Source organism: Tasmannia lanceolata, unplaced genomic scaffold (genome assembly GCF_043159265.1).
Source record: "Tasmannia lanceolata isolate RefF3 unplaced genomic scaffold, GAP_Taslan_0.1 ptg000002l, whole genome shotgun sequence".
In the NCBI taxonomy this organism is placed as follows: Eukaryota; Viridiplantae; Streptophyta; class Magnoliopsida; order Canellales; family Winteraceae; genus Tasmannia; species Tasmannia lanceolata.
In genome coordinates, this window is record NW_027518679.1 from 41,571,633 (window position 1) to 41,592,720 (window position 21,088).

Sequence of the window (21,088 nt, forward strand, 5' to 3'; positions counted from 1 at the left end):
ATCCTACTAGTCTATGGGACACAGGTGAGCAGGCTAAAGAGTTGAACGTCTATATGAGGAGGAAGCCCAAGGAGAACCAGCCATTGTGTGTCATTGCTTCTCCGTCTCATGTTTCTGATCTCATTCCTACATTTGACATTATTGATGACATTATTATTAATCTTCCTATTTTGTATGTAGGAGTAAGTGTACATGTTCCCAACAATCCATTGCTAATATTTTCTCTTGAGTCACTATCTCCATCACATCATTCTTTTGTAGCTATGCTTCTCCATGGAGAGATGCAATGTGTGAGGAAACTAAAGCTCTAGAGAAGAATAGAGTTTTGAATTTGTGGAATTTCCTAGAGGGAAGCAACCCATTAATGTAAATGAGTGTACAAGATGGAATATAAGCTACATTGATATCATTGGGAAGGTACACGGCTCAGTTGGTTTCCGAGAGCTATACACAAACATATGACATTGATTATTTGGGGACATTTGCGCCAGACAAAGATGAACTCTGTGTATTCATATCAGTTGCAACAAACTTTTATTAGCCTCTATCAGTTAAATGTGAAAAATGCCTTTGTTCATGGTGATTTATACGAGGTATACATGAGAATACATCTGGTTTCTAGTTTCTTGATACAAAAGGGAAAGTTTGCAGGCTAAAGAAGGCATTTTATGGCTTTGTATGTTCTCAGACAGTCACCAAGGGTGGTGTCTTGAGACCTTCAGAAGTGTTGTGAAGGTTGGCTAATTTCTTAATCAGGCAGATCATACCTTGTTCGTTAAACATTCCCAAGGATGGTGGCACACATTTTTAAGTAGATGATATTGTTTTTTACTGGAGATGATGAGGTGGAGGTCCAAAAGCTTGAGTAATATCAGTGAAATGAATTTGAAATTGCAGATCTATGCAAGTTAAAATATTTTCTTAGGACTGAGGTTCCTCGTTTGAAATAGGGTATCTTCATCTCTCAATGGGAATACATCATAGACCTTCCTAAGGAGACAAGTAACCTTGGGGCCAAGCCACTTGACACTTGGATTGAGAAGAACCTCAAACTGATTGATGAGAGTGGATATTAGTTAGTTGTTGCAGGTCGTTAATAGATATTAGTAGGTTGGTTGTTGTAACTTTCTCTCAAAGGGATCGTTTATTTTAGTTTATGTACTATACAATTCTTATATATATATATATATATATATATATATATATATATAGAGAGAGAGAGAGAGAGAGAGAGAGAGAAGTGTTTCTAGTCTGTATATATATATATATATATATACCTTAAAATATCTACTTGTCATATAAATTAAAATCCAGTGTATATGTAGTAAACTAATAATATTTATAAACGTGTGATAATATGCTTGTTTAGCTCCATTTTTTTAGAACATCTTGCTCTGTGAAAGTCACTAATCCAGTAAAAACATAGTCTTTGTTACTAGAAAATCGCTTCAGAGTTCAGACGCTAAATTCTTCTAGCTTCCGAAGTTTAGTGGAATCACACTTTCTCTTAAGCAAGCATACGCTTCCTATTTAGGTTATTAGTTTCTAAGTAAATATTTTTCCCCTTTTGTTAACGCCAAAGGATTGTATCTTAAACTTGAAAATTCTCCGTTTAAATAAAGGAGTCTGTTTGAAACTTTAAAAACTTGTCTTATGTTTCAAGTGGAACTTATGCGAATTTCTCTTTGGAACTTATCCAAACTCTCAAAGTACAGTTTAACGCTAAATGTAAATCACTAAAAAGTCAAACTTGTAAAACTATCAATCTCTAAAACTTCCTCATATTAGGTCTTCCCCGAATTGTAACCGTCACCTACATTTTCCCTGCCTTCCCAGCCTTTCATAACCTTGTCCATTCATATTCGTTCAATTCCCGTCAGACTTCCTACATGCTTCATATTCAATTTCCATGATGCTTCTCACATAGTCACATGCTTCCTATTTGGTTTCCCATCATTTCCTTATTGCTTTACTCTTCCTGCATTTTCTCTTCTCTAGAGCCCACCCCTTTTGTATCCCACATCGCTTCTTATGTTCACTTCCCTCTCGTGCAATTATTTTTTTGCAAACAAAGAAAAGAGGTTATTGACAACATAAAATGTGTGTTCAGTCCTATAATATAATACATCTATGCTTCAAGCTCCATATTCAATACCTAAGCTTCTATTTTCAGGAAGGAAGGAGAGGTTACATTTAAGAGAATGAAGGTGAAAATTTGTGGTTCAATGTTGTCCCAAGGAATTATAATATGTTTCTGTTACAAGGTAGTACAATTTTTTGTTTCTAGGGTTTTGTAAATTTTGAATTTATATTATTACATACACTACTCTTCTGATTACACTAAGTACCACTAGTTGAAGCTTTTTAGCCAAAATCAGCGCTGACACTTATTTCTTCTTGACGAGGATGATTTATATGTAGTGGATTTTGCAAGTAGACAATATCTCCAGCCTAAAAAAAGAAATTTCCAGTGCGTGCTTAAAATCAAACAGTTGTGGATTTTCCTTTCATGCTGTATTTTCTTGGATTTAGGGACGTCAATGAATGGGAAATCAAGAAGCTTAGTCAAGGATGCATTTGATGGGAGTCGAAGAGACATTAATGCTGCTATAGACAGAATTTGTGAGTTAACTGGTAAGAAATTTATGCCTTTCTTATATCTATCCTTGAAGACATTTTGCTTGCTAATACAAATCCGTTTCGTGTTTTTTTTTTTTTTTTTTGCAGGAACCAAGATCGTCTTTTGGGATCTAAGGGAGCCCTTGATAGACAACTTATACAAACCTAGTGTTTCCCAATCTAGATTGGAAACACTTATTGAGGCACTTGATATGGTGTGATTTCCCTGTAGCTCATACACTTACCTGTCCTGCTTTAAAAACAGAAAAAGTTTCAGAAGTAGCTGTCAAAAAAGTACTAAAATGAAGTCCAATATCTCTACGACCAAGTTCAAACCAAACTATCATAAATTACATTTTTGTTGGCGTTTATGAATTAATGCATTCTGCTTCTATTATTGATTTCCTCAATAGTTATAATGCACATTAAAGGAGCATCTACCATAGCATGAGTTTAGGAATGCATAAAACAACATAAATATGAATTATGTCCTGAAATTCAGCTTGGAGTGCATGTTTTATCTTTTATCATATTACTTGAATTCTGTGAGTTCTTCTTTTCTAATTGCACTCTTATTGTTGATAAGGATAAATGACTAGTCACCTTCTCTCGTGATGGAATTTATCTTTTTCTACTCTTTCATCTCAACCAAAGCTTTAGATTTTGGTTTCGGTTTCGATCATTACTGAAACCGAAACATTTAGGTTTCGGTACGAAATTTCGGCCAAAATCTTGTTAAATTACGTAAACATTTCGGTACGAAATTCGGCCAAAATCCAGGTAAGATTCTTATCTGCTGGTTTTTCTTTTTCTTTTTTGTCTTTTTTAGAAATATCTTAAAGGATTCTAGTTGTTCTTCTGTTTTTTGCGACTGGAGTTGATTTTTGTCAGGGTTTCACATTTCGACAAAAAATTGCTTTTTCAATATGAAAAGTTGCCATGTTTTGCATATTTCGACCGAACCATTAATACCGAAATTGCTCCAATATTCTCATCTGTTGTGTTTGTTGTGAACCTTCAGAACAACAATACGATCTATGTGTTGAAAAATAAGACATTTGGGATGGCATTTAGGTTCAAGTTAAGAACAAGAATAGTTTAGCAATCATATTCTCATCTATTGCAAATTGAAAAAGGAAGCTATGGACCTATCGTAATTTCGAAACATAAACAACAACAAAGAGGTTCAAGAAAGAGTAGTCTAGCATTCATTTTCTTATGCAATTTATTTTATGAATCTTGTGGCGTAATGATGTTGACGGCATCTACGGGAGAAAAGGCAAATCCTTTGGAAAATAGCACCTTTCATGGTGGCTTGGACCATTGGAATAGAACAAAGTTGGGGAAATTTGAAGATAAAATGGCATAATTATCGAGACTCATTTAGTTGTTTGTTTGGAAAAGAAGAATTTTGGTGTTATTGAATGCAAGATCGTGATAAAATAATGGGGTGTTATCATGTATGGAAGGAACTGTAACGATAAAAAAATGTCTAGATGTTCATATTCGCCTCCCATCTTTACCAAGTTGAAAGTTTTAGGGTATTCTTTGGGCAATCTAAGGGCTGCATGTTGGATGGCTCTTAGAAATGAGAAGGGAAGCATTGTTAGAACATTTTTGGGCACAATTGCCATTAGAATTCAAACAAAGCTGAATTTTGTGCCTTCCTTACCAGCTTAAGTGTTCATAGAAGAGTTTGTTATGCATGCGTAACATCATGACCCACCAAGGATTGATGCATGCATGGCCCAGCAAAGGTCGGTGTGACCTTAGTGACTTATTTTTTTGAAGTTTATTAGCTTAAAAGTGGTTGTTATTTTTACAACTAAGGGTTTGTCATAAAATAACTCTAGTATCTTTTAAAATAGGAGTAAAAATTATGTTATTTTCTAACTAAGGGTTTAACATATCAGGTTTTACTATGATACACCATTTGTGGGGTTTAAGTGGTGAGGGGAAGGCTCACCTAAGTTGTTTTTGTTAGTTTTGTTGAAAAGAAACTTGATTCCCCCCTAGGGTTTCAGCTTCTGAGGTTTTGACTTGGTGTGGGAGCTTCTTTGCTGGATTTTGAGGATTTTCCTCAAAGTAAATCATCTTTCTCTATCTCTTCTCTATTATTGGATTATTATCTCGCTTTTTGATGGATTTATTCTTGGTTAGATCTCATATAGCTGCCCTAGATTTGTGCTACATTTGGTATTGGAACTGTTCTCATGCTCTAGAAGTTCTTAGTATAGGTTGTCATATATGTTATTATTTGCACAGTTTGGACCATCGTGAACTGTTAGAGTGTGCGTGATACTGTATCAGGTTTTAGTAGACCTAAGTTTACCTGATATTTGGCTTGGGTAAAATCCACGTAGGAGCAAGATGGCGAGGGGGTGAGATGAAGAGATTGAAGTACTATGAAGGAACGTTCACTAACTTACATGGCGACTACATATCTACGAAGTGTGGGAGCATGACGATAGTAGTCAAATCTCGTAGTATCTATATTTTTTCTTTGACCTTGCTCTGCGTGTCGAGCTGGATGAGAAGGAAGAAAATCCTAGATCTACCCGTTTCATGGAAAGGGGCCCTAGGGAGTTTGATATCTAGTTGATATCCCATATTTTGTCACACACCAAAATCCCGATCTTTTCAAATCTCAGGGTGTGGATGCCATAGTCGATCAAATATGGTAGTACTATAATGGAAGTCTAACTTTCATTTACAAACCATATAATTGATTCAGAGCAAAACTAAAAAGAACTACAACCGTGGGTCTGATTAACAAATTAGGCTTAAAAGCTCAAAAAAACATATCATTTCTTTCTTGTTGTTCTATGTACAACACTACACTTTCCAAAAGAATAAAAAGTTAAGATGTACACTGATTTACACTGCAGCTCCAAGCTGAAATTTCTTAAGTCGCTTTCCAAAATATACCAACAGGAACTAAGCTCTAGCTCCCACTATCACTCTAAAAAATTTCATAATGAGAAGGGTGAGCTGAATTGCTCAATATGTAACTGAACTATGATCAAAAGTTCAAAATTCCACTTGGAAACATCATTTAAATATTTAAAAATCCCTATTGCAGAAATCAATCAATGAAACAGTTCATATAATGAATTTCCAATTCATGATATTTCTTAAATGGTACAATATTTAGTAAAAAAAACTTACAAAGCTTTTCGGAAATTCACAAATCTTTCAGAAATTCACTTATCTTTCAGAAATTCACATATATCAGAAATTCACATATCTTTGTTGATCAGGTGAGATCGAGTATATACCCTTTGGCTTAAGGTTCAAATAATGCTACATCAAATGTATAGATGGGTTCACACAATCCCCATTGATCAGATGGGACCAAATATTTCACTTGTTTACGTAATCCTTATTGATAAGATGAGGCCAATATTTCACATGTTCACGTAATCCACTTTTATCAGATGAGGCCAGATATTTCGCATGTTCACATAATCCTCATTGATCAGATAAGGCCAAATTACCTAGCCAGAGATCTAAGTACAAATTGAAATAAAATTAAAATCTAAAACTTACAACATAGATATAATGGACATCAACATGATTTGGAATTCAAACGCATGGAATTGAGACCCATGGTAACACGAGTAAAAAAAATTATGCTCTTACAAAACAAAACCTAGGATTTTCCCTTCAATTTTCTCAAGAAACAGTGACAGATGGTAAAAGAGAACAAAGGGACTGAAATTGTAAGAAATTGGAACTCGTAGATCATGGAAATAGTTCCATCCATTTAAAACCCTGACATTTCTCTTTCAAATTTCCCCAAGAACAACAATATGTGGAAAAGAGATCAAATGGACTGAAATTGTAAGAAATTGAACGCATAGATCATAGAAATACTTGCATGTGTTTAAAATCCTAACATTTCTCTTTCAAATCCTTCTAAGAATCCCTTTCAAATCCTTCCAAGAATGATAGATTACAAAAATTATAAGAACCCTTGCATGCATTCAAAACCCTAAGAATCTACTTTCAGATCCTTCCAAGAGATGATAATTGGTGGAAAAGATAACAAATAGATCATAAAAATCATGATAAGCCTTGCATGCATTCAAAATCCTAAGAAACCCCTTTCAAATTCCAATAAATAGCAATTGACGGAAAAGATAAAAGGAGATCATAAAAGCGGTTAGTTACAATCAAAAGAGTACGATTTCCCTTATCTGATGCTTTGATCGTCACTTCCTCAAACTGTTTTTGATTTCTAATGGAGCAAGTTTAAGATTTCTCCTCTTTCTGCTTCGCCCCTCTCTTCTTGCCTCTTCTTAGATCTCTGATAAAGAAAATAGGTTTCTGTGTCATTAGACGTTGTATTTAAGTTGGGCGAAGTTAGGTGGTTATTTTCGTAAATGCCCTGGTAAGCTGTATCATTTACAGAATTATAGGAGAAATATAGGGAACTAGGAATTTACATGCAAAGTCATTTAAGTAAATGAATTCGATGCAAAATAGGGAAATACTCCCCATTTGGATTTATTAAAAATAGTTTCAAGACCCAATTCTAAAAAGGAGAAAAAAAGTCACTATCCAAATCTAGTACAAAATCTAACATTTTTTTGTCATTTCGGGACAGGTCAAAATCTTAACTTCCAAAATATGGGGTTATTTTGCCAATTTTCAAAATTTATAAATTCTATCGTATCCAAACTTTATTAAATCTCACAATTCCAGTAAACAATTCTCATAATTGGCCTCTAAAATTTTTTCATTTAGTCAGGCACTGGTCAACATGTGCATTTCAGCTGACAGAGATTATCCTTTAAGCTCATGTTGGGCATTTATATATTTTGAATGGAGGTAGCTATGAAAAGTTTTTATTGATTGGTTGAACTCCATAGAATGAATGTTCAATTATAAGGGCATGCTTAATCATAAAAAAGTTAAAATTGTGGCATCAAGCTAAGTAGAAAGACGTCGGCGTGGTGTAAACAGCTCAAGTCAAGGCTAGAACTCTTGAGAAAGCTAAAGATAACTTCATGGGAGCAAATGAAGAAGATATTACCGGAAAATTTTCCATCGGAATAATATTTGCAGTACTTGTATCAGATGATGCAGAATATGAGGCAAGGTGATCGTAGCGTGGATGAATATAGGAAAGAATTTCATCTTCAAATACCCAAGGTGCCATTATGGAAAGAGAAGGGAAGGTTGTGGCACATAATGTGGCAGGACTGCAGGCCCACACAGGATATGATGACTCTCCACGATGGATTTAAATTTCGGTTTCGGTTCAAAATCAGGTAAAAAATAGTATTAATTTATTATTTCTGAAATTTTCATTAGATGATGCTCGCAATCTAGCAATGCAGCAACACAACGGAGTAACAATCCTACCAGCATGCTGGGAAACTTTCAATCGTGGGCTGCAAGTCAATAAGGAGATTGAAAGTAAGGGTAAGGATGTGGAAGCACTCAACCTTAGGGGCCGTTTGGATACGCGGATTTTAGAATCTTGGATTTCCTCAAAATCCTGGATGACCGTCCGTTTCGCTTCTCTTTATAATCTTGGATTTTTAGTAAGAAATCCAGGTTTTAGAAATCTCTCCCCCAAACTGAGATTTCTAAAACCTGGAAACATGGGATGATCTCCTACTCTCTTGCTGACGGAAAGAAGGGTGAGAAATCAGAAAACGACGACTGGTCTCCTTCTCTCGTCTCCCATCTACGATTTTGAGGAAATCCTAAAATCCACGTATCCAAACAGCCCCTTAAGGATTTGAAGGAGGAAATCAGCAGGCTACAGCAGTTAGAGATGTTTGGAAGGGACTAGCCTGCAAAGCAGAAATGAGGAATTGTTGAGTGCTTTAAATGACTCGGACTTATTTACATGTGATGAGGAAAATGTTGGGGATCCAATATATGATAGTTAACCTATGCGGCAGCAGACGAGGAGATCACGTCGAGATATCTTTTCAAGGTGTTGGTCATGTGGGGTGTAATTTCTCCTAATTCCAGCAAAGAGGAAGATTGGTTGCATATTAACATTTTCCACACCCGATGTACTATGAATGGGAAGGTACGCGATATGATTATTGATTAGGGCATTTGTGGGAATATTGTGTCGCGATACATGTTTGACAAACGCCAAGTGAAGACGGAGAAGCACCCTAGACCATACAAGAATGCATTGTTCTAGAAGGAGAATGAGGTAATATTTTCTAAGCAGTGTCATGTTTCTTTTTCTATTGGTGAATATTATGAGGATGAGGTGAGGTTCAACTTAGTGCCTATAGACAAGGTTTTAAATTTCGGCCGAAAAATCCGAAATTTTGGATTTCGCCCAAGACCGAAATCAAAATGGGCGAAATCCAAAATTGGCGAAATGTAACAAATTTCAGTAATTTCGCCGAAATTTCAGAAAAAAAATAAATTTTTAATCCTTTACCAAATTTTGACCGAAATTACCGAAATTTCGGCCCAAAAAAACGGAATTTCGAGCCCCTTTACCAAATCTTGGGATTTAGGCTGAAATTTCGGTTTCAGTGGGGCCGAAATTAACCCCGAAACCGAAATTTGAAACCTTGCCTATAGATGCTAGTTACTTTTGAGGAGGCCATGTAAAAATGATTGTATGACTCTCCATGATGCGTATCTGCATTCTTTATGGATGATGTAAATGCTATTTTGGGTCCATAAAACAAAGAGGACAGCAAGGATAAGGCGGGGACGTAAAAATAGGAATTTACTTCCGATGGTGGATTTCATGCAGGGAACCAGGGAGAGTTGGGTCATATATTAGTTGGTGGTTAAGGACAGTAGGACTTTTCTGTTCCCCTAGACTAAAACCTTTGATACAGGAATATGTTTATGTGATCTTGGATGAATTATCTGGATGTATATTACCTCCTATTAGGGACATCTAACATCTATTCCATCTTTGAGTCTATGGAACAAGCCAGCCACACAGTGATCCCAAAGAACATGAGGAACTTGAGGGGCAGATAGATAAAGTTCTGTAGAAGGGAATGATTAGGGAGACAATGAGCCCGTATGCAATGCTAGCCTTTTTTACACTAAAGGACAGGCCATAGCCATTTGTGTTGATAGTAGGGTTGTTAACAAGATTACCATCAAGTATGGGTTTCTATATCAAGGCTTGATGACATGATTCCTATCTCCATGGGAGCTTAGGTGCTTTCGAAGATAGATCTTCATAGTGGTTACCGGTAGGTTAGGATTCCACCAGGTGACGAATGGAAGATGTATTGTGAGAGCTCAAGTTATATGCCAATCTTAAGAAGTGCATCTTCTTGACAGAGGCTGATTTTTCAAGAATTGAGATGGACTATGTGGTGGACGCTACTCTTACACGGCCTAGCCCAAGAGCATTCAGTAAATCCATAGTTTCCATGACTTAGCTCCCTTTTTTTAGAGGTTCATCAGGAACTTCATGTCTATCATTGCTCTGATCATCGATAGTCTCAAGGGTGGAGTATTTCAATGGACAACCAAGGCAGAGAAGAGCTTTGAGATGATCAAGCATAAGATTGACAAATGCTCCTATTTTAGCGTTGTCAGACTTTAAGATCTTTGAGGCAAATTGTGATGCATCTCACATGGGCATTGAAGCAATATTGAGCCAAGAGGGGCATCTTATGGTTTTCTTCCATGCAAAGCTAAATGACAATAGACGCTTGTGTACTTTACATATGGCATTGAGTTATATGCTATCATTCAGGCTCTTCACCATTGGAAACATTATCTGATTCTAGGGGAGTTTATTTTATTTGGATTATGAGGTCCTAAAGCACATTAATGGGAAACATTACTTGAGCATCCAGCATGCCAAGGGGTGGCTTATTTGCTGGAGTTCACTTTTGTTATTAGAAATAAGGAAGGTAGTCAGAATATGGTGGTTGATGCTTTGAACACAAGACTTATGTTAATGGGCTCTGTCTACCGAAGTTTTTGTCTTTGATATGAGATATACGCAAGGCACAGATTTTTCCAAGATTTGGGCATGGTATCAGGATTAGGCAATCGATGGTTATCTTGTGTGGGATGGGTATTTCTTCAAAGTAATTAAACTTTATCCTTCGGATAATTATTTGCCAGAATATTCTGTCTGAGCTCCAGAGGGGTGTCTACCTTGGCACTTTGGTAGGGATAGAACGATTGCTTTGGTGGAGAAAAATTTTGGCCTAAGATGTTCATGGACAATCATTAGACTTTTGGAGAGATGTCATGTATGCCAAGTAGCCAAGAGGTCAGAGCCAGAATACATGATTGTAATATGCGGACTCAACAAGGTAAGGATTCGATCTCTGGTGTTGTTGATCAATTTTTCAATATGGCTCCATCAAATTTTCAGTAGGTGATGAAGTTATATGGGGTGCCTCAGAGCCCAGGACAATCTCATTGTCTCTAACACAGAGTTCCTCGGTGACTTTCGGATAACTTTTTTGAGTAGGATGGGCTATTCCCTGTGCTGAAGAAGATTGGGAGTAATTTTGCATGTTATTAACTTGCCAGAGGCTATGGAGACATCCAACATCTTCAACATTTATGACTTATATGAATACCATGGTGAGGAGATAAGCATTATAGAGCACCCAAACTCGAGGTTTAGTTCATCTCCAACAGGTTGAATGATCCATTCATGAGACTAGGGTCCACCAAGGATTGATGCATGTGTAGCGTCCATGGCCCACCAATGGTCTATGTGACCTTAGTGACTTTTTTTATTTGAAGTCTATTAGCTTAAAGGGTAGTAGTTATTTCTTAAACTAGGGATTTTACATAAAAGGACATTAGTAGCTTATGAAGTAGGTGTTTATGCGAGGGATATTTCAGTTTATGTTTCATTATGATACACCATCTGTGAGATTTAAGTGCGGAGGGAAAGGCTCATGAAAGTTTTATGTGTTGGGTTTTATTTTGTTGAGAGACCTGTTTCTCTTCTTTCCAGGGTCTTCCAATATCTTGACTTGGAGTGAAACTTTGCTGGATTTTGAGGCTTTTCCATATAGTAAATCCTCTTTCTCTCTTATCTCTATTATTGGCTTATTTTTTAGCTGTTTTCTGTATTTGTTTTTGCTTAAATCTCATATATCTTCCCTAGACCTATGATAGTTGTGGATTTGCTGCTGTTTTCATTATGTAAAAGTCCTTACTACAGATTACATCAAATCAGTAATTGTTGTACAGTTTGGACATCATCTTGGACTGGTTTAAGTGTGAAAGTCTTTCCTGAAACTGCATCTCTTGGAAGGGATGCTTTGGTTCTCTAACATCACCTTTTTGGCAACTGTCCGTAGTCCAGGTGTATGCATTTGGCTCATATTTTGGATAACATCTTTGTTTTATGCAGAGGAAAGAGGATCCCTTGGTTCCCATATTCATAGAGATGTTAAGGAAATTGTGGGTTCATCACCATTCAAAAAAAAAAGAGAGAAGGAAATTGTGGGTTCATTACTTAAAGATGGTGTAGTTAGAGGATATCTTCTTGTTGGGCAATTCCTGCCCTTGTTTTATGTGTTTTAGCCTTTGTTTTCCTTAAAATATTGTCTCTATCTTTCAAAGAAAAATAATAAAAGAAAAGTAAATTGTTTGAAGAAGATTTTTCAATGTAAATTGGCTGAACTTACCTGGTCGATTAATACCTAAAACTTATTGGCTATTTTGTATAGATGGCGATAGGATTCATTTCCAGAGTACTATTGTTATTTATTTATTATGAGCTTGAATGACGAACTCTTTTCTGAGCACAGTGGGGAAAAATGTTACAAGTATTACGTGTTCCTGATATTACCCTTTTGACACAAATTTCACAAAAAAACATCCAAATATGGCCAAATATACCAATTCAGTATGGAAAACAATTCTTAAATACTTATCAGAGAACTATAATTTGACTGAGCTTCACCTAATTTAAACTAAAACACTACAGATGTGCAGTTGGAACCATAGGTCTCAAAAGTTGTAGTTAGGATTAACCAAATGTAGCCACGTTTAATCTCAAGTATATTGCATTGTAGACTGTAAAACTGCAGGTATCTGGTTTCTTTGCTTAAATTTGACATCCATATCTTGGTTATCCTAGTTTTCAATGTCATCTCTGTACATGCTATTGCTAAATCATTGTGGCTAAATAAACATATTGAGGCAAAACGAAAATTGAATCTTCTCAAATATGCAATTTAGTATAATGTATAGTACCAAGCAAAAGATCTTAACATGTTTCTCATGAAGCCATTATGGTCGGTTATGATTCATTTAGGCCTTTCTGTTGCTTTGACTAAAGTTGTTTCTAAGCTCAAACTTCTTATCAAACTTCTTAAGGATTAATTAATTTTGGGAAATGATTTCTGCGCTCCAGTGTTTTGATAAACATGTGCTCCCCTTGTTTGTCGTGGAGTATTTAAAGGGATGTCAGAGGATATTACGGTTCTCAAAAAGCTCTTAAAACCCTTTAAATACTTCACGACAAACAAGTGAGCGCATGTTTATTAAAACATTGGAGCGCTGAATCATTTCCCTTAATTTTCCTCCCCATATGGGGAAAATTAAATTTATTCATGGCAATGTGAGTTAAGAAGTTATGGATTATAAATCCTAATGTAGTTTTTGTCTATAAAACAAACGCTGCTAGATAGCATCAACTTTGATGCCCCATCAAGTGGCATAAATTATTTGATACTAATTATTTATTCGTGTTTTCTACAGGTACTAAATCAACTATGTGATGTAATTGTTGAGCCACTTAGGGATCGTATTGTAACGGGTCTTCTTCAGGCATCTCTGGCATGTGCTTTACTGACCATTCTCTTATAACTCTACTTCTAATTTTAGAATATGCAACTTACTCGAATCAGCATCACTTTGCCAGGATGGGTTACTTCGAGTGCTATTAGATGGAGGGCCATCACGCGTCTTCTCTCCAAATGATGCTAAATTATTAGAAGAAGATCTAGAAATCTTAAAGGTAAGTGGATGGTGCCCCTAATGATTAGCATGTGGTTGTAAGTTGTTTTTTATTTTTATTTTTTAATAACTAAGGATGTCTATGATTTTTTGGGAAAGTCTGTTTTATGTGGACAAATTTGTTCAGATAACTGTTATTTGGAGAATTAGAATTAGAATTGAAATTGACAATTTACTCATTTATAATTTCAACTTCCCAGAATCTATGTTTATAAAAATGCCCATGTTAGCCACGAGTCGTAGCATTTTTATTTTCCAATGTGTAGTAAACACTTCAATGCATAACCAAAAGGTTCTTTTCCAAATGAGTTAAGTGTTGTTTGCCCACTCTACAGGACTATCAGATTTCTCTACAATTTCCCAAATGCCAGAATTTCTGTAGCTTTTCAGTGCGAAAAATTCAAAATGATAATTGGGTGCATGTTTATAATTTTCCCTGAAGGTCATAGTGTTATATATTTACCCAATTTATGCATGTTATGTATATATTTTCGAGGACTCGTTATTTCTAGCTAATATATGTTCAATTTTCGACCTGTTCTCAATTTAGCCAAGTAGCAAAAACAAACGAAGAGGGTCAGATTTGGTAGCATATGAAACTTATTACAGCTGTTTTGTGCATCATAACACTATCTTACTTAATCTTGGAAGGGAAGAAAATGTAATCTGATTTTTTGAACTACTTCTGTACATTGCAGTAGTGGGTCAGATTTGGTAGCATATGAAACTTATTACAGCTGTTTTGTGCATCATAACACTATCTTAATCTTGGAAGGGAAGAAAATGTAATCTGATTTTTTGAAACTACTTCTGTACATTGCAGGAGTTCTTTATATCTGGCGGAGACGGGCTGCCTCGAGGGATGGTCGAAAACTTTGCAGCACGTGTTCGCCCTGTAATAAATTTACACAGCTGTGAGGTTTGTTCTTCTGCTCCAATTCATGTTATATGCACTTTGAAGAAACTGAAATTATAGCCGTTAAGCTGTTAAAACTCATTCATGAAACAAGAAAAAAATAAACTAATAAATGGGGTTCAATCCCAGCTTACCTATCAAAAAAAAAAAAAAAAAAAAAACAATAAACTAATAATGGATATTTATGTAGCATAGAGCCATAGACACTGGCATTTGTTTTAGTGTCTTATGCATCATATCATATCATAGCCCTCCTCAGACCCCGCAATGGCGGGAGCCTCGTGCACTGGGCCGCCCTTTTTTTTTATGCATCATATCATAATCCAACACTCATGTGTTGGTCTTTGGTTTGTACCATCCATAGGGTGGGCTCCACATTGGTTTCTTATGGCCTAAAAATTACTCTAATCAGACCAATCTTAACAATCCAGAGGGTCTTTTCTATCTGTTGTATGATTGTTGTATAAGCAAGTGGGATGCTGTAGTGTGTTCTAGGACCCTCTTTGTAGTTGATTGTAGAGACAAATCTAAAGGCCTATAACATTTTAGGTCTCGAGCGATTAGATGTTTCTCATTTCGTGCAATCCAGACCATTGGTCTAGAGTTGGGTATGAGGGTATCTATAAATAGGTGACAGCTACCATTCAAAATAAAATAAAATAAAATAAATAAATAAATAGGTGACAGCTCTTTGTTTGGAGATCAAATCAAAACTTTTTAAGCATTTGAATTGTGCAATACAAGCATTCATTCCGAGCCTCTCTTGGCTACATTGCGAGTGGAAAGTGTCCATGCTTAGGTCACTAGGCCAAGTCACTTCTCTTAGGTTGAAACCAAGTAACATTGATAAGATTTTTGCATGCTCGTTATAATGGGTATTGGCCTATGATTTAGCCGGCACTTTGAATTTATTGATGACACACGTGTCTTGCCGTGTCCGACACGACATGTGTGTCCACACGTATCGACACTTCTTTGGACACGTTTAAATGTATTGCTAGAAGTGTTAGACTTAATGTGGGCATGTGGACACGTTTTTGTACCTTGTCATGCCATTCTTTTTTATTATTGAATATTGTGTTTACCTCTTTTATTATAAATTCTTTCTTAGCTCTACTTTAACTAATAGTTGATGTTATATCCCATCCTTATACCTAAATCCCTAAACAAACTCTCATTCCAATTTTATATTAATTGTATCATATTGGTCTCCCTTTCTCCTTGTATATTGGAGACGTAAGAGAACTAGAATAAATTGATGAATGTGTTATTAGATTATCTCATATTTGTTTTAGATTATGGTTGATTAATTCTAAAATTTATTAGTTTGTTAAATGAATACCATATTTATATTGTTACAAATTGTGATAGTATCGGTAATTTTATATGTATGTCTCACCATTACTAGATTTTTAGATATTGCCATGTTGGACAATTCGTATCTGTGTCGAAACTGTTTCCACAAATCAGGATTACATATACTTTTTTTTTTTCGTTTGTGTCCCTGTTTCTAAATTTTGGGGGTTTGCCTTGTCCGAAGCTCCGTGTCCGTGTCCACAAATCATAGGTATCAGCATAAGCTTACTACATCTATCAGCAAAGGGCTGCTACACATTGGAGAAGGAAGCACAATGTCTCCATCAAAGATCATCATGGTGAAACCAGTCTAGCAACAAGAAAGGTGCCCCTTCACGATCAAAGACAAGTTTGTGGAAACCATTAAGAGACCGCTCTAATCCATATGTATAATATGTATGTAGTACGTGTATTGATTAGAAACCACGGAGTTCTAAAATATGGGATCGGTACCAAAACTGAAAGGTATGCCGTTGGTGTCAGAGGAGGAGAGGTTTTTGACTCCAAAGGTATCAGCCGAGATCTTAAAAGGCAAGTCTGTGGAAAAGGATGCTAGGGATAAGTCGAGTATAAGGTCGGGTGACTGGTCGTGCCTTTATTGCAAATACTATAATTTCATTGGGCGAAAAAGGTGCAGACGATGCAAGCAAGATAAAGAGAAAATGATCTCTCCAACTGTTTCGCTACCTGAGAGAAGTCACCCACACCTATATGTGGGGCGTGGTTGGGGGGCGGGAGACCCCAAATGGGGAGCTACGAAAAGAGTAGGCAGCCGGGATGGGGACTAGTTTTTCCCCTCTTGTAAGTACTTCAACTTCAAATGGCGGGATAAATGTCGTTGGTGCCAGCAGGCTAAAAACCCTTCAAATTGGATGACCTGTATTAGTCCAACACCCTCTCTGGAGGTTGACTGTAGTGAGGGCGAGCGGTGGCCTGACACTGGTAAAATCTGAGAACATGCAGAGGGAGGGATTTCATCCTTACTCATCTCGGATAGATAAGTGGAAGTACGAATGGATACCGTAAAAGCTTGTCTGATAGGGAAAAAGAGTGATCACAATGAAACTTTAGAGGATCTTTGGCTTTGGACACAAAAGCATTGGGATATCCCATCTTACATTGCCCCTGCATCTTGGCAAAGGACGAGTTTCTTTTTATGTTCGAATTAGAAAAGCAAGCCTTAAAGATCCTATTAGAAATGGGGATAAGGAAGAGACAGAGAAGAAGAAGAGTGAATGAGAAGATGGTGAGATTCTCCACTAAGGAGCTCTCCCATGTAATGATGTATATATAGAGCCCAAAATAGGGCAAAATAGTACAAAGACTACAATACCCTCACTTATACACGTAATGACCAAAATGACCTTACACTCTTCAACACTCCCCCTCAAGCTAGAGTGTATATACTATGGAACTCCAGCTTGCTACAAAGACCATACAACAAAAAAGGTACAATAAGCTCATACACACAGCCAGCTTAGTGTAACACTTCCTCTCAAGCTAGTGTGGTGAATACATAATGAAATACATAACAAAAAAAGGATAGCAACGGCCACATTGAATAGAATGGCATACTCAATGGCCACCAAAGATAACAGCTCCCCCAGAATCAGCACGACGACGAGAGCGATCACAACAAGTAGAAGGGAGGTGAGACTCAAAACACGAAAGAATGAGAGATAGAAAAGATTTAAACCATAAAGAAAGGGTTTGAAAACTAGAAAGAAACCGACAATGGATTAAGATGTAGAAAAGAAAAGATTTATGGATTTAGAACAAAAGAAAGAACAAGAAAGGGACTTATGGAGGAAGAAAAGGGAACAAAAGAATATACAAGAGGGGACTTCTGTGTTTTTTTTTGTTCGGAAAAATGGTGGATTTACAAATGGTAAAGGGGTTTGGGTTTAGGGGTTCACAAGATGTAGGTTAGGGTGTGAGGGTTATGGAGTTAGGATTTAGAGAGGAGAAACCCAAAAAATGAGGAGGGATTCTTGTCTCGTCTCGTCGCGTCTTTAGATGGTGGGGGCGTCTCATCTTGTCGCGTCTTCAGAATAGTATGTTGATGAGAATGAGATGGAGAGATGGAGTGGAAATGACTCTTCTTTCCTCTTTCTTTCCCTTAGGATCTTTGCTCTGATACCATGTTAGAAATGGGGATAAGGAGGAGACGGAGAAGAAGAAGAGTGAGGGAGAAGATGGTGAGATTCTCCACTGAGGAGCTCTCCCATGTAATGATATATATATAGAGCCCAAAATATGGCAACATAGTACAAAGACTACAATACCCTCACTTATACATGTAATGACCAAAATGACCTTACACTCTTCAACAGATCCTCTCTAAGGGACCTAAGGCATTGGGGAATCAATTGCTCTCTCTCACCTTGAAGTAGGGATTTTCTTCAAGGTATGGAAGCTCTCTGGGTCAATTTCTATGGTATCCCATTACATGCGTGGGCCATATCAACGGTGGAGGCTATAGGGAGCCTCTTTGGCAAGGTTCTGGAGACAAAGATGGAAGGGAACCACCAGCACTTAATGAGCTTTGTATCTGCCAAAATCCTAGCTCCCCGATGGAAGTTTTCAGGTACTTTTGTTAAAATCAGGATCTTAGACCACGACTATACCATCGGAATTGAAATTCAAGCGAAAATAGCTCTTCCGAAGTTGCAGGATTGGCTCTCCGACGAACTTTTGGGACCTATGCTGAATTCAAATTTCAAATCTGACAAATCAAATTCCAATGACGTGCTACTCAAGAATGGATCGGAGAAAGGTGCGATGGGATCTGGGATCAGGAGTTCTGGTCAAACTTGCCCGTTTTCTGACGGACCCGGTTCTAAGTCAAATGACCCTCTTGCCCCTACAGGAAAAGCTGGTCCGATGGTTCGTCCCACCATGAAGGGTAAAAAATCTGGTCATGCTCCAAAAGTAAGGAATTTTCAGGAAGCTTTTGAAACTCGAGCTTCTAAGTTGAGCCATCTTGGATTAAAATTTAGGGCCAGGAAGGCTAGTTCTAAAGGAAAGCTTCTTAAAAAGAAATTGGAGAAGCCCTTGGGATCTACTTCAGTAGAGATAAAGGAGAAATCTTTTAGCCGGTTTCCATTATCACTCAAATAATTTTCCCATATGCCCAGTGTGAGCCTTGCCTATGGATAAGCTACCATTGGCCTCCTCTAGTTGTTGTCCCAGATGAAGTTTTTGGGATCGGGGAAGTGGGGGACCCATCTTATAGTATTTTCACTAGGTTTGAGGCTAAAGATGTTTAAAGCGAAATTCAGAAGTTTCCCTTATATTATTATTTTTTTGGGTGTGGGGTAGGAAGCTACATTCCTTAACTATCTAACTTTTTGGTGCGTAAAGAAGCACTCTGTCAGGATTAGGTTACCTTTTCTAGTCATGGTTCCGTGTGTTGAGTACATTTCACTTTATATAGCTCTAGTATCAAGGAGAGGGAAGCTGTAAAGGTATGGTTTTGGGTTAGAGGGCATTAATAGTCCCGTATTTTGAAGGGAAGTATCTGTAAGTGATAGTGGATACTGGATTATGGCTATTGGATGGTAATCCTTACATAGCAAGGAGAGTCCATTGGAATCCCCTTGGAGTATTGAGTGATCCGCTCTCATCCTCAACTGAAATCCCAGGGTAGATGGAAACCCAAGAGGGGGGGTGAATTGGGTATTAAAAAATTCTTGCCAAAAACAAATGCGGAAGCGAAATCAAATGGCAAATAAACAATCAAGCACACAAAGTAAAAATCTAATGCACAATACAAAATAAAAACCAAGGGTAAAGAGAGAGTGCACCGAGATTTTTAAGTGGTTCGGTCCCAACCTCGGACCTACTCCACTCCACCAACAAAACCGTTGATAGCCAACCCAATTACAACTTGGTTCGGCTACGCCTCGCAAGACTCGCCACGAACCGGAGAAAGCTCCGTGTCTCCCAACACTCTCTCTTGGGATGGCTACGCGTCCCTTCGCACTCGCCGCTTTACAAATATGTAAAAGAAAATGAAAATACAAAACCCTCTTCAAGCGTGGATGAAGCTCTCAAGCTTATACAAATAAAACTTGCTCACAAGATGTACAAATTGAAGCTCTAGATCTAATCCCTTTAGATATATCCCAAATGAGGCACTATGGTGTTTAATTACTCTTCACAAGATTAAAACATGTTTAGGAATGGGAGAGTTGTCTCTTAAGAGGTCTTAAATGAGGTATATATAGCTCATTTGAAAATATGACCGTTTGAGGGCAAAAGGGTAAAAAACTGGGTTAAAAAAGTCAAGCCCCGCAGGCTCCAACGGCTACAATGCCAGGCCTCGACGGTCGACCAGGCTGTGGCGGTTGCCCGCCCTTATTGGGTTCATCTTTTTAATTTCAAATTTCAAACCGCAGCGGGCGACCGAGCCATGGCGGTCGTACGGGGAGAGCAACCTGGACATATTTATTTTTGTCCAGATTTCTATCCGCGGTCATCCGGCCCTATGGCGGTCGACCAGCCCGACCTTACTGGATTGTTTCTGGATTTCCAGAAACACATCCGCGGTCGACCAGCCCGACCTTACTGGATTGTTTCTGGATTTCCAGAAACACATCCGCGGTCGACCGAGACCGGCCCGCTATTGAAAGCCAAGTCTGGGTTTCCAAACTTGCTTCCGCGGTCGACCGGCCCTGGTAAAAATTCCATTTTAACTTTAAAACTTCAGGAGCTTTTGGGCCAAGGTCTTTGGGCATCTGGCTGGTGGAAGAAAGGATTGCTAGGAGAAAGAGTCCTGGTTTCTTGGAAATGGTTCCGGAGGACCTTCTCACATACATTCCGGATTTCCAAATCTAGCACATTCTGGAGGAGCTGGAGAAGTGTTCTTCCTAGGTGAGCAGTTTAGTGCTAAGATGCCATTGGATTTTTGTGGAAGAAGGTTGGTTTCCGTAGCGTTCGGGACAACACTGGAAATTTAGGTCTTTCTAGTAATCTCTATAAAAATGGAGTGGTCGTAACCTGGTCTGTATGGAATCGGGGTTGGAATAGAGGGATTTTCTGGGTTTTTGAAGTCATACCAAAGGGTATCTTTTGTTTGTTTTTTTGGGACTCCTGGTCCCAGACCCTTGTAAAGGTGTTTGAAAGATTGAAATCTAAATAGAAATTGTCATTTTTCAAAAAAATTAAGGGACCGCTCTATAGAACACATACCTTTATTAGAGTTTGTGGGCAAGTTGTAGCTTGCCAACATTCAAG

At 37.6% G+C, this 21,088-nt stretch overlaps 1 protein-coding gene across 2 annotated transcripts in view; it reads left to right on the forward strand.

Moving 5' to 3' along the window:
- The window catches only part of LOC143873033 (plant/protein (DUF810)), a 97,397-nt gene that overhangs the window by 74,249 nt on the left and 2,060 nt on the right, over positions 1-21,088 (forward strand). The window contains exons 22-26 of one of the 2 annotated variants that reach the window (XR_013247773.1): positions 2,533-2,634; positions 2,728-2,834; positions 13,321-13,402; positions 13,484-13,579; positions 14,402-14,427. Coding sequence is in view for 1 of the 2 variants with exons in the window: in XM_077376781.1 (XP_077232896.1) it covers positions 2,533-2,634; positions 2,728-2,834; positions 13,321-13,398; positions 13,484-13,579; positions 14,402-14,497 (479 nt within the window). In the remaining variant the exon portion in view is untranslated. Of the gene's footprint in view, positions 1-2,532; positions 2,635-2,727; positions 2,835-13,320; positions 13,403-13,483; positions 13,580-14,401; positions 14,498-21,088 lie in introns of those variants that run through there. The other variant, XM_077376781.1, reaches the window with a different exon arrangement.